Below are 15,291 nucleotides of genomic sequence, written 5' to 3'. Positions count from 1 at the left end.
CTAACCTTGCATGCTTCACATAATACAAGTAAGGCAGTTTAAGCAGATAAAGCAATTAAGTCAATTAAACATGCTCCTCTAAGCTAGCAGCAGGCTTAAATTTCAAGTAATGTAGCATGAAAGGAAAAACACAATTAAAGCTACTTTAGTGAAAACAGGATTTTCAACAATTAGCATAAGTACGCACTCGTCACCTCACGTGCCAGGCATTTCAATTATCACAGTACCAATCCTAAGGGGAATGTCCCCCACACAAGGTTAGGCAAGCCACTTACCTCGAACCGGCTCAAAATCAACCCGAAACCACGTTCTTGCCACGAGTACTCGACTCCAAATGGCCCAAATATATTCAATTCAATTGCATAATGTAAATAACACTTCAAGTAACTCATTCTACAATTCAATTCTAAGCTAATACCCGAAATTAGGAAAAATGACCAAAACGCCCTCCGGACCCCGACTCGGAATCGGGTAAAATTTATATTTTCAGAATCCTCATACTCTCATGAGTCTAACCATACCAAAATTATTCAAATCCAATGTCAAATACCCAGTCAAAACTCGAATTCTAGGTCTAAGAACTTTCTTCTAATTTTTCCCCAATTTTCATCTCCAATCCGAAATTAAATGGCAAAACTAACAATAGATTAATGGAACACAACTAGAAAGGGTTAAGGAATTGTTACCCAATGATTTCCTTCAGATTACTCCCAATATCGCCCTCTCCCGAGCTCCAATCAATTTCTAACTTTTTGAAACTAAACCCTTGAATTCTGATTTTTCTGCCCAGCAAAGTCGCATCTGCGGCTCAATTTTCGCATCTGCGATACCGCTTCTGCGGTTCTCGCTTAAAATTCCCTCTCCGCACCTGCGACCCATATGCCGCATCTGCGGTCCCACAGGTGCGATAACACGTCCGCTTCTGCGGTTCCTGCTCACTTTCCTCTTGGCCGCTTCTGCGGCTTGACTCCGCATCTGCGAGAGTTGCATTTGCGGCCTCTCAACCGCATATGCGGTTATGACAGCAGCCCAAAGAACTTCAGCTGCAAATTCCAAGTTCCAACTTCCCGTTAACCACCCGAATTCATCCCGAGGCCCCCGGGACCTCAACCAAAAGCACAGACAAGTCATATACCACTATCCAAACTTATACCAATCCCTAAAACACCTCAAACAACATCAAATCAACCAATTAGCATCGAATTCAAGCCTAAGAACTTCAAAAACTCCCAAAATACGCTTTCGATCAAAAAGTCTATCAAACCTCGTCCGAATGACCTAAAATTTTGCACACACATCACATTCAACACTACAGAGCTACTCCAACTTCCGAAATTCCATTCCGACCCTCGGATCAAAATCTCACTATCGAACCGGAAACTTTAAAAATTCAACTTTCGGCATTTCAAGCCTAAATGAGCTACGGACCTCCAAAACACAATCCGAACACACTCCTAAACCCGAAATCACCCAACGAAGCTAACGGAACCATCGGAATTTCATTCCGAGGCCGTCTTCACACTGCTCCGGCTACGGTCCAATTTCTAAAATTTAAACTCTCATTTAGGGACTAAGTGTCCCAAAACTCTCCGAATTTCAAAATAAATCTTCCTGGCCACTCACAATAGCAGAAACAAATACGGGGAATGCAGTTAATAGGGGATCGGGGCGTTAATTCTTAAAACAACCGTCGGGTCATTACATCCTCCTACACTTAAACATTCATTCATCCTCGAACGAGCATAGAGACATACCTGAAGTAATGAAAAGATGAGGGTAACGGCTGCGCATATCCTGCTCGGTCTCCCAGGTTGCCTCCTCGACCGGCTGACCCCGCCAATGAACCTTCACTGATGCAATGTTCTTTGACCTCAGTTTTTGAATCTGTCTATCCAATTTCGCCACTGGCTCCTCAACATAAGATAGATCCTTGTCCAACTGGACTGAACTGAAATCCAACACGTGCGACGGATCACCGTGATACCTCCGGAGCATCGAAACAAGAAATACCGGATGAACTCTTGCCAAGCTGGGAGGTAAGGCAAGCTCCCCAACATGCCTCAATATCTCAAAAGGGCCAATAAACCTCGGACTCAACTTCCCTTTCTTCCCAAATCTCATAACGCCCTTCATAGGCGAAACCCGAAGCAGAACCCGCTCTCCAACCATGTAGGAAACATCACTAACCTTCCGGTCCGCGTAACTCTTCTGTCTGAACTGGGCTGTACGGAGTCTATCCTGAATCACCTTAACCTTCTCCAAAGCATCCTGAACCAAGTCTGTGCCCAATAATCTAGCCTCACCCGGTTCAAACCAACCCACCGGAGATCTACACCGCCTACCATATAAAGCCTCATACGGTGCCATCTGAATGCTGGACTGATAGCTGTTGTTGTAGGCAAACTCCGCCAATGGCAAGAACTGATCCCAAGACCCTCCAAACACAATCACACACGCAAGGAGCATATCCTCAAGAATTTGAATAGTGCGCTCGGACTGTCCGTCCGTCTGAGGGTGAAATGCTATGCTTAACTCCACCCGAGTACCTAAGTCATGCTGTACAACTTTCCAGAACCGTGATGTGAACTGAGTACCTCTGTCTGAAATGATGGAAACTGGAATACCATGCAGACGGACAATCTCCCGGATATAAATCTCTGCCAATCGCTCCGAAGAATAGGTAGTACTCACAGGAATGAAATGCACGGACTTGGTCAGCCGATCCACAATAACCCAAATGGCATCGAACTTCTTCAAAGTCCGTGGGAGCCCAGATACGAAGTCCATGGTGATCCGCTCCCACTTCGACTTCGGGATCTCTATCTGCTGAAGCAATCCACCCGGTCTCTGGTGCTCGTACTTCACCTACTGACAATTAAGGCACCGAGCTAGAAACCCAACTATATCTTTCTTCATCCGCCTCCACTAATAGTGCTGCCTCAGATCCTGGTACATCTTCGCGGCACCCGGATGAATGGAATACCGCGAACTATGGGCTCCTCTAGAATCAACTCCCGAAGCCCATCAACATTGGGTACACAAACTCAACCCTACATCCTCAATACCCCATCATCACCAATAGTCACTCTCTGGCATCGCCATGCAAAACCTTGTCCTTGAGGAAAAACAAATGAGGGGCATCAAACTGACGCTCCTGGATACGATCAAACAAGGAAGATTGAGACACCACGCTAGCTAGAACCCGACTGGGCTCCGAAAGATCCAATCTCACAAACTGGCTGGCTAAGGCCTGAACATCCATCGCCATGGGATCTCTGCTGCTGGTAAATAAGCCAAACTCCCCAAACTCTCTGCCTGGCGGCTCAAAGCATCGGGCACCACATTGGCCTTGCCCGGGTGATACAAAATAGTGACATCATAGTCCTTCAGCAGCTCTAGCCATCTCCTCTGACGCAAATTAAGGTCCTTCTGCTTGAACAGATGCTGCAAACTCTGGTGATCAGTATAAATCTCACAAGGCACACCGTACAAATAATGACGCCAGATCTTCAAGGCGTGAACAATGGCAGCCAACTCGAGATCATGGATAGGATAATTATTCTCATGTACCTTCAACTGTCTGGACGTGTAGGCAATCACCCTACCGTCCTGCATCAATACCGCGCCAAGGACAACTCTCAAGGCATCACAATAGACCGTATAAGATCCCGAACCGGTAGGCAATATCAAAACTGGGGCTGTAGTCAAAGCTGTCTTGAGCTTCTGAAAGGTCTCCTCACACTCTTCCGTCCACTGGAACGGAGCACCCTTCTGGGTCAGCCTGGTCATAGGTGCTGCAATAGATGAAAACCCCTGAACAAATTGACGATAATAATCCGCCAAGCCAGGAAAGTGCGGATCTCTGTAGCTGAGGATGGTCTGGGCCAACTCTGCACTGCCTCCACTTTCTTTGGATCCACCTGAATACCCTCACTCGAGACCATGTGGCCCAAGAATGCCACGTAATCCAACCAAAACTCACATTTCGAGAATTTAGCATATAGTTTCTTTTCTCTCAAAGTCTGGAGCACTGTCCTCAGGTGCCGCTCATGATCTTCCCCACTCCGGGAATATACCAGAATGTCTTCAGTAAAGACAATAATGAATGAGTCGAGATATGGCCGGAATACACTATGCATCAAATGCATGAAAGCTGCTGGGGCATTGGTCAGCCCAAATGACATAACAAGGAACTCGTAATGACCATACCGAGTCCCGAAGGCAGTCTTCGGGATATCTGGCTCCCGAATCTTCAACTGATTATAGCCTGAACGCAAGTCAATCTTAGAAAACACACAAGCACCCTGTAACTAGTCAAACAGGTCATCAATACGAGGCAAAGGATAGCGGTTCTTCACTGTAACCTTATTCAACTGGCGATAATCAGTACACATACGCATAGAACCATCCTTCTTCTTCATGAATAAGACGGGGGCACCCCATGGTGATACACTGGGCCGAATGAAACCCTTATCAAGTAATTCCTGCAACTGTTCCTTCAACTCAGGAGGAGCCATACGGTACGGAGGAATAGAAATAGGATGAGTGCCCGGCAACAAATCAATGCCAAAATCAATATCTCTATCGGGCGGCATGCCTGGAAGGTCAGCTGGAAACACATCAGAGAAATCCCGTACCACTGGGACTGAATCAACTGCAGGGGTGTCAATACTAACATCTCTCACGTAAGCTAGATACGCGTCACACCCCTTCTCAACCATACGCTAAGATTTAAGGAATGAAATAACTCTACTGGAAGTATGATCTAAGGTACCCCTCCACTCAACACGTGGTACACCTGGCATAGCTAGTGTCACGGTTTTGGCGTGACAATCAAAAATAGCATAACGGGGCGACAACCAGTCCATGCCCAGAATAACATCAAAGTCTACCATGCTGAGCAATAACAAATCAGCTCTGGTCTCAAAACCACTAAGAGCAATCAAACACGACCGATAAACGCGATCCACAATAAGAGAATCTCCCACAAAAGTAGAAACATAAACAGGGGAACTCAAAGAATCCCGAGATACACTCAAATGCGGAGCAAAATAAGAAGACACATAAGAATAAGTGGAGCCTGGATCGAATAGAACCGATGCATCTCTATGACAGACCAAGATTGTACCTGTGATGACAGAATCGGAGGCGACAGCTTCAGTACGGGCAGGAAGGGCATAGTATCTGGCCTGGCCTCCCCCTCGAGGGCGACCTCTACCTCCCCGACCTCCACCTCTAGCTGGCTGAGCAGGTGGGGTAGCAACTGGTGCAGTGATCATAGCCTGAGAACTCTACGGGCGCGCTGAGAAGTTTGTGGAGGTGCAGCCCTCCCAAGTCTAGGGTAATCCCTCACCACATGGCGTGTGTCACCATACTCAAAACAAGCTCTGGGAGGACGTGGTGGCTGTGACTGACTCGGGCCAGGTCTGCTGGACTGACCACTGGAAGCACCCCGTGCAGGAGGCACACTAGATATTGGAGGTGCATAATAAGGCTCCTGAGATCTGGGAGGAGCTGGAATATCAGTGGCTGCTGGAAGAGCTGAATGAACCGGGCGACTCGTATAACCCCTTCCATGACGACCTGCTGGGGCACGGGTACCAGAATAATGGCCCGACTCTCGAGACCTCTTGGCCTCCATCTCCTCTCTATCCCTAGCATGCATACCCTCAATCCTCCTAGCAATGCTCACCACCTGCTGATAAGAAATATCCATCTCCAACTCACAAGCCATGCTAGACCGGATGCTGGCAATAAACCCCTCAATAAACCGGCAAACCTTCTCGCGAATCATAGAAACCAAGGCTGGTGCATGTCTAGCCAAGTCGGTGAAACGGACAGCATACTCCGAGACAGTCATAGTACCCTGGCGCAAACGCTCAAACTCTGCGCGCTAAGCGTCCCTGAGACTCTGGGCAACATACCCCCTCGTGAACATATCTAAAAACTGAGCCCAAGTCAGGGAAGCTGCCTCATCCGGACTGTCTAACTCATAAGCACGCCACCACTGATAGGTGGCTCCTCGAATCTGGAAGGTAGTGAAGGAAACCCCACTCGATCCTGATATACCCATGGTACGGAGGATACGGTAGCACTCTTCTAGAAATCCAAGAGCATCCTCTGAGGCTAGTCCGCTGAATATAGGAGGCTGATACTTTTTGAACCTCTCAAGCCTCTTCTGCTCCTCTGAAGCTACTGCCCTCTCCTCGGGCTGAGCTGGGGCTACCGGCTGTACAGGAATGATCTCTGGGACCTGATCAACATGCACTCGCTGCTCAGGAGTACGAGCGACGGGAGTCTGTGCTCCTCCCCCGGCCTGGGATGTAGCTGCAGCAAGGGGAAGCAACCTTGCCTGAGCTAGAGTAGTGTACATAGTCATAAACTGCGCCAGAGTCTCCTGGAGTGCTGGAGTAGTAGTAGCAGACGTATCGGGTGTCTGGACTCCGGTTGGAACTGCTGGTGGCACCTCAGTGGCAGCTCGCGCGGGTGCTCTGGCTGCACCGCATCATCGGCCTCTACCCCGGCCCCGGCCTCTAACGAATCCAGTAGGGGGCGTGGGTGCCTGATCATCTCGGGTAGCTGGTGTCCTCACCATCTGTGAGAGAATAGAAGACAGAAGTTTAGAATTGTGATATCAAAATCTCGCACGACAAGGAAATCAAATGAAGTGGAATTTTCCTAACAGTTACATAGCCTCTCGTAGATAAGTACAGACGTCTCCGTACTGATTCGCGAGACTCTAATAAACTGGCTTGTGATTCATGACTCTTATGAACCTAGTGCTCTGATACCAACTTGTCACGACCCCGGTTCGCCCTCCGTGAACCATCGTGACGGCACCTAGTCTCTACGACTAGGTAAGCCTAACAATGCGGAAAATAAATAAACATTTGCGGAAGAAATAATTAAAACCCGAAATAGTGAAATAAAATAGTGTTTGCAATGCCGCTCGGCATACACAATATCAACTCTTGAAACTAATAACATTTCCCAAAACCCGGAATCTCATGATCACAAGCTTTTGAATTTCTACAAGTATCTAACTCCAGAATATCTAACAAAGAAAGAAAATACAGAAGGGCTAATACTTAAGGGAAGAGTAGAAAGGGACTCTTCGGTCTGCGGATGCGGCAGATATACCTCGGAGTCTCTACAAGCGCCTCGTCTCAAGCGAGATAAGTTTGAGTCGCAGTACCTGGATCTGCACATGAAAAACATGCGCAGGAAGGGCATGAGTACACCACAGCGGTACTCAGTAAGTGCCAAGCCTAACCTCGGTCGGGTAGTGACGAGGAAGGTCAGGGCCCTACTGAGATTAAATGAAACATAATATATAACAGAATAAGATAAGATAGTACAGTTGAAAGCTAACCGTAAGAATTTAATACCGGAGAAATAAGGATAAAAACAACTGAAAAGAGACAAAAACGATCACAAGGAATACCACTCTTCACAAAGATAATAACCGGGGATCTCTTGGTATCCCGAGGATCTCTTCGTCCTCAATATATGCCAGGGATCTCTTGGTATCCCGCGGATCTCTTAGTATCCTCAATATATGCCAGGGATCTCTTGGTATCCCGAGGATCTCTTGGTATCCTCAATATACATGATGGGGATCTCTTGGTATCCCGCACTTCAGTTCAAATCTAAAATACGTACAGGGGATCTCCCAGGATGTCGTCCCGTAGTCCCAAAGTAAAACACACAGTAATAACATGAAGAATACTCAATTAAACCCAACTTCATACCAAGGTAAACTAGGTAATTCTAACCTAGCATGATTCACATAATACAAGTAAGGCAGTTTAAGCAGATAAAGCAATTAAGTCAATTAGACATGCTCCTGCAGGCTTAAATTTCAAGTAATGTAGCATGAAAGGAAAAACACAATTAAAGCTACTTTAGTGAAAACAGGATTTTCAACAATTAGCACAAGTACGCACTCGTCACCTCACGTACCAGGCATTTCAATTATCACAATACCAATCCTAAGGGGAATGTCCCCCACACAAGGTTAGGCAAGCCACTTACCTCGAACCGGCTCAAAATCAACCCGAAACCACATTCTTGCCACGAGTACTCAACTCCCAATGGCCCAAATCTATTCAATTCAATTGCATAATGTAAATAACACTTCAAGTAACTAATTCTACAATTCAATTCTAAGCTAATACGCGAAATTAAGAAAAAATGACCAAAACGCCCTCCGGGCCCCTTACTCGAAATCGGGTAAAATTTACATTTTCAGAATCCTCATACTATCACGAGTCAAACCATACCAAAATTATTCAAATCTAATGTCAAATACCCAATCAAAACTCGAATTAAAGGTCTAAGAACTTTCTTCTAATTTTTCCCCAATTTTCATCTCCAATCCGAAATTAAATGGCAAAACTAACAATAGATTAATGGAATACAACTAGAAAGGGTTAAGGAATTGTTACCCAAACTACGAGCTCACCGGCGCACGTTAGTCTAACGGGCGACCACCGTGGAAATGGTCAGGGGAAGAGGAAGACCTCGAGGAAGACCAAGGTTGCAACCTTTAGCTGGGAGTGGAAACCTAGCTAAAACCAACTTGCAATTAGAGAAAACTCCAGTAGCTAATGTGGAGAAGGTTACTGTTATATTGGAAGGAAATCAGCAAAAGCAACATGCAAGCGAAGGAATGATACAAGATGCAGCTAAGAGATTAGATCTGAGTGTGAGTCCAATTTCAAGCACCCAAAGTGGAAAATCAACTGAGAAAATTGCAGATCTGGCGAGTACAAGCAAGGAACTGGTGAGTACGAGCAAGGATCCAGCAAACATGAGCAAGGCAGTGCAAGATCTAGCACCAGTAAATGAGGAGAAACCAGCGTGGACTTCATTATTTGCAGGTAACCGCAGCTCTGAAAATGGCTTGAAATTGAGTTACATACCACCAAAAATTGTAGAAGGTAAAACAGTGGTACAACTCGAGAAAGAGGGTGTGGAGAAGGAAGTTAAAAAATGGAAATGTGCTCTAATTTTGTATGTAATTGGGGAAACACCAGGCTATAATTACATGCATAGATTTGTAAAACAAAGTTGGAACCAAGTTTCAGAACCAGAGGTATTCTATCACGATGAAGGATACTATATTGTCAAGTTCCAAACAATGAATGATATGAATGAGATACTGTACTCGGGACCATACACAATGAACAATAAGCCACTTATTTTGAAGCCATGGACGGTTAATTTTGATTTCACCAAGGAATTTCTAACTGAAATCCCTCTGTGGGTGAAACTACCTAACCTTCCTATGAGTTGCTGGGGAGGTCAATCCTTGAGCAGGATTGCAAGTGCTATTGGCAAACCATTATATGCGGACGAATGCACCTCAAAACAAACAAGGGTCTCTTATGCTAGGATGTTAATTGAGATTAATGTTACTAGAGTATTACCAACAAGTGTCACAGTGTGGGAACCGGATGGAAGACAATTTGAGCAGACAATAGCCTATGACTGGAAGCCTGAATTCTGTGAAGAATGCCTGAAGATTGGTCACTCTTGTAAGAAAGCTGAGAATGAGCACAACCAATATGAGCAGCCTAGAAGGAGAAGGGGACCAGTTGCACCACTTAATGCACAGGTAGGCCCTCAACAAACAGAGAAAGTGATACAGGAATGGAGAGTGAAGAAGACTGCAGACATAAAGGATCCTCCTGCTGTGCTAGTAGGAGCAGATCAACAAGAGAAAGAGACAAATGAAAAACAGCCTATTGATCTAACACAACAGCCCATGGGTCAAACTCTCAGCAACCTATAACTAGGACTGGAGAACAAACACCTGAAAGAGAGATACCAAGCCTTGAACTAAGCTGTACCAGGGAATTTCCAACTTTGGTCACAAGTATACTGAGAAGCAATAGAACAGGAGAATACACAGGTGGAAAGGGGATACAACAATTCTTGCCCACAGCTAATAGTGGGCCATCTATTATAGTTTAATGACTTGGGTGATATGGAATGTGAGGGGAGTAAATAAGAGATATAAACAAAAAGAACTAAAGATATATGTACATAATAAGCAAATAATGTTAGCTTGGGTTTTGGAAACTAGAGTCAAGGAGAATAGAGCCAACAGGGTATTCAAAAACATTCTACCAGGTTAGGAAATGCAGAACAACTACCAGAATGCAATTAATGGGAGGATCTGGCTGGCATGGGATCCTAAGGTATATTGTATTGATGTTGAAAAAACAGATGCTCAACTAATTCACTGCACAGTAAGGGGAAGAAGGGATGGATTTGAAGCTTGCCTTACACTAGTGTATAGTTTCGACACAATTGAATAGAGGAAGGCTCTATGGAGTAACTTGAATGATATATCAACACAAGTGACAAAGCCTTGGATAATTGGTGGAGATTTCAACGCTATGCTGTATACTCAAGATAGAATGTATGGCAATCCAGTAGCAATGAGTGAAATGGTGGACTTCTTAGACTGTATTCATAATTTGTTCCTAAATGAACTGGCATGGAAAGGAGAGTACTATACCTGGTCCAACAAACAACAAGGTGATGACAGGATTCTAAGTAAAATTGACAGGGTGTTTGGTAATGACTTGTGGATGTCTAACTGGGGGCATGTATGCACTGAATACGATGTACCAATGATATCTGATCACTCACCTATGCTGTTGAACATCAAGTCCATGAATGCTAATATCAAACCTCCTTTTAGATTTTTCAATGTATGGACAGATCATAAGGAATTTGGAAATACAGTAAAGTCTATATGGAATAAAAGACTTGCAGAGGATAATATGGAGAATATATGGAAGAAGCTTAAAGCCCTGAAGCCTTTATTCAAGCAACTAAATGTTGAGGAATATAAGGGTATAACAAAGAGAATTGAGGATGCAAGAAGTGACCTGGTTACAGTACAAGAAATGATACAAAAACAACACAGTGTCAGTTTGCTAGAACAAGAAAAACAAACTCTCCAACAACTAGAGAAATGGTCTCTAATCGAAGAGAGTATTCTGAGGCAAAAAGCAAGGGTCAAATAGATTAAACTGGGGGATGGCAATAACAAGTATTTCTCTGCTATTGTAAAAGAGAGAACCCAAAGAAAACAGATACTGGAGCTGATTACTGAGGATGGAAGAAAGGTGACCAATCAGGCTAGCATCAAAGAAGAGTTCATAAGATTCTATAAAAACCTGATGGGGACTTCTACAAAGACACTACCAGCAATCAATAAGGAAATAATGAAGAATGTCTCTAAGCTCAATCAATAACAACAGATTAGTTTGATTGCAGAAGTGACAGAAGAAGAAGTATATAAGGGTCTATGTGTTATACAAGAGGATAAAGCTCCTGGAGTTGATGGATACAATTCATGTTTTTTCAAGAAAGCATGGCCAATACTGCAGCAGAAGATTGTGCAAGCAGTACAACAGTTCTTTACTACTGGGAAAATGTACAAAGGTATTAACTGTATAGCAATTACCCTGGTTCCTAAAGTGAATAGCCCAACCACAGCAAAAGAATTCAGGCCTATTGCATGTTGTACTGTCCTCTATAAGATAATATCTAAAATACTAGCAAGCAGGCTACAAGGAGTAATTGCTAGTGTGATAAGTGAAGCTCAGGCTGGATTCATCCCAGGAAGGAAAATATCAGATAACATCACCTTATCTCATGAACTTGTGAAGGCATACACCAGAAAGAATTCTTCTCCAAGGTGTATGATCAAGATTGATCTAACCAAAGCTTATGATTCTGTAGAATGGATATTCTTGGAGCAGGTAATGACTGAGTTGGGATTTCCTACTAAGTTCCTTCAATGGGTGCTTACTTGTATGAAGACTGTATCCTACTCAATTATCATCAATGGAGAACCTACTGAACCATTTCCAGCTGCAAAGGGATTGAGACAGGGAGATCCCATGTCTCCTTTCCTCTTTGCAATTGCTATGGAGTACCTGAGTAGAAGCTTGAATGGACTGAAGAAAGAAATGAAATTCAAATATCACCCAAGGTGTGCTAAGCATGGCATAACTCATCTGAGCTTTGCAGATGATCTGCTACTCTTTGCAAGGGGTGACATGGCCTCAATAACTCAACTACAACAATGTCTTAATCATTTCTATGCAGCTTCAGGTTTAAAGGCCAACCATGAAAAAAGCTCAATCTTCTTTGGAGGTGTTACTCAGTTGGCAAGTGAAGAGATAGTTCAGAAATTTGGTTACTCTAGAGGTACATTGCCAGTTAAGTACCTTGGAGTTCCACTAACTACTAAGACGATGTCCATAGCTCAATGGCAGCCACTTATTGAAAAGATGGTGGCAAGAATTTCTTCATGGACAGCAAAAAAACTCTCATATGCTGGAAGAATTCAATTAGTGCAATCTGTTTTATTTGGTATTCAGGCTTATTGGTCTCAACTGTTTCTAATCCCTAGCAAGATCCTGAAGACTATTGAGGCATACTGCAGAAGCTATGTGTGGTCAGGAGTTAATACCATCACAAGAAGATCTCTGCTAGCATGGGATAAACTATGCACACCTAAAAGTTTTGGGGGGCTAAACCTAATCAACCTGAAGCTATGGAACAAAGCAGAAGCAACAAAGAATTACTGGGATCTAGCAAACAAAGGGGATAAGATGTGGATCAAATGGATACATGCATACTATATAAAAGGCCAACAGATATCTAATATGCCAATACCACAGCAGGCTTCCTGCCTAGTTAGAAAAAATGATAGAGGCAAGAAGATCAGTGACAACAATTCACATCCAGCAAAGGAAGAATAACAGCATGATCAGACAATTATATTTGGCTATGATGGGGCAATTGCCAAAAGTAGAATGGAAGATGTTCATGTTTGGAAATGAAGCAAGGGAAAAAGCTAAGTTCACTATGTGGCTATACTTCCATGACAGGATGCTAACTAGTGGCAGATTGAACAAATGGGGGATGCAGGTAGACAGGGAATGCAGTCTATGTAAAAAACATGATGAGAACAGGAAGCATATCTTCATTGAATATGAGTATGCTAAGAATGTTTGGACAAAGCTACTAAAATGGATGCAAAGGCAACAAATGTGGGCAACCTCTTGGGATCAGCATTGGCAATGGGCAACAGAGAATACAAAAGGGAAATCAAGTAAAGTAGGAGTATTCAGAATGGTATATGCAGAGGCAATTCATGAGATTGGAATGAGAGAAACCTTAGGATATTTGAAAAGCAAAGCAAGAAAGCTGAAGAATTAGCTAGGAAAATAGCATGCATATGTAATGTTAGAGCAACAAATCAAAATAGGCAGCTTATACAGAATTTTCAGTTTTGATTGTAAATATCAAGAAAGTGAGTATAGTAGTTACATGTATAGGAGAGAGAGATACAACAAAAGGACAGTAGGCTGAGTTTGTAAGCCAACTGTAGATTTGTTATGCTTCATTGGTGATTAATGAAAATTCCTAATTACCAAAACAAGAATTGTTACCCAATGATTTTCTCTTCATATTCCTCCCAAAATCGCCCTCTCCCGAGCTCCAAATCAATTTCTAACTTTTTGAAACTAAACCCTCGAACTCTGATTTTTCTGCCCAGCAAAGTCGCATCTGCGGCTCAATTTTTGCATTTGCGATACCGCTTCTGCGGTTCTCGCTTAAAATTCCCTCTCCGCCCCTGCGACCCATATGCCGCATCTGCGGTCCCGCAGGTGCGGTAACACGTCTGCTTCTGCGGTTCCTGCTCACTTTCCTCTTGGCCGCTTCTGCGGCTTGACTCCGCATCTGCGGGAGTCGCATCTGCGGCCTCTCAACCGCAGATGCCGTTATGACAGCATCCCAAAGAACTTCAGCTGCAAATTCCAAGTTCCAACTTCGCGTTAACCACCCGAATTCATCCCGGGGCCCCCGGGACCTCAACCAAAAGCACAGACAAGTCATATACCACTATCCAAACTTATACCAATCCCCAAAGCACCTCAAACAACATAAAATCAACCAATTAGCATCGAATTCAAGCCTAAGAACTTCAAAACTCCCAAAATACGCTTTCGATCAAAAAGTCTATCAAACTTCGTCCGAATGACCTGAAATTTTGCACACACGTCACATTCAACACTACGGAGCTACTCCAACTTCCAGAATTCCATTCCGACCCTCGGATCAAAATCTCACTATCGAACCAAAAACTTCAAAAATTCAACTTTAGGCATTTCAAGCCTAAATGAGCTCCGGACCTCCAAAACACAATCCGAACAGGCTTCTAAACCCGAAATTACCCATCAGAGCTAACGGAACCATCAGAATTCCATTCCGAGGCCGTCTTCACACTGCTCCGACTACGGTCCAAATTCTAAAACTTAAACTCTCAATTAGGGACTAAGTGTCCCAAAACTCTCCGAATTTCCAAATAAATCTTCCCGGCAACTCACAATAGCAGAAACAAACACGGAGAATGCAGTTAATAGGGGATCGGGGCGTTAATTCTTAATACGACCGACCGGGTCGTTACATATTGATGAAAGATGCAATGATGAGACTAAAATTAAAGACTCGACTAGGATGTGCGTCTCCTAGGGATGAAACTTGAATAACCCAAACTAGGAAGTGCATCTCCTAGATTTGAGATTGAGCTTGCGGACAACTATAAACTAAGCTTGACTAACGTAAAAACTGACCCTATTCTCCAGGCGGGGCCCCTGATTTCAATAAAACTAAAGATTGATAACTTAAGGAAACTAAAAATTGACCCTTTTTTTTCAAATCCAAACTTCCCTTTTTTTTAAATTATCCTAGGAGAAGATTCATCAGACTAGGTTTTCTATCTTAGGAGAAAGATTCATCAGACTAAAATATTTATCCTAGGAGAAAGTTTATCAAACTAGTTTTTTTTCTTTTTTTTTGTTATCTTAGGAGAAAGATTCATCAGACTAAGATTTCTATAATAGATTCACAACTCACGAGCTTCTAGAATTTTCTATAAACAGAGTCTGAAAAAAATACAACTGTTTTGAACGAAAAGAAATAGTAAAATACGAAAATAGAAGGGGACATCAAGGTCTGCGGATGCCAGTAGATCTACCTCAAGTCTCCAATGAGCAAATTCGTGCTGCTACGCCTCACGAACACTTGGGGCCAGTACCAAAGTTTGCACAAGAAGTGCAGAGTGTAGTATGAGTACAACCGACCCCGTGTACTCAGTAAGTGTCGAGCCTAACCTCGACAAACTGATGACGAGGCTATGAAAAGACACCCACGTAATAAACCTGTGCAGATAACACCATACGTACAAGATAACAA

The 15,291-nt window shown here is 43.6% G+C and overlaps 1 protein-coding gene across 1 annotated transcript; it reads left to right on the top strand.

The window, feature by feature from the left end:
• LOC109217233 lies at positions 12,823-13,251 on the top strand. The gene has a single exon (XM_019381468.1). It carries the CDS (start codon positions 12,823-12,825, stop codon positions 13,249-13,251), a length of 429 nt encoding a protein of 142 aa, XP_019237013.1.

The sequence above is a fragment of the Nicotiana attenuata genome, chromosome 2 (assembly GCF_001879085.1).
Source record: "Nicotiana attenuata strain UT chromosome 2, NIATTr2, whole genome shotgun sequence".
NCBI lineage: Eukaryota > Viridiplantae > Streptophyta > Magnoliopsida > Solanales > Solanaceae > Nicotiana > Nicotiana attenuata.
The sequence above is the reverse complement of the archived record's forward strand: the minus strand, read 5'-3'. Positions and strand labels throughout refer to the sequence as shown.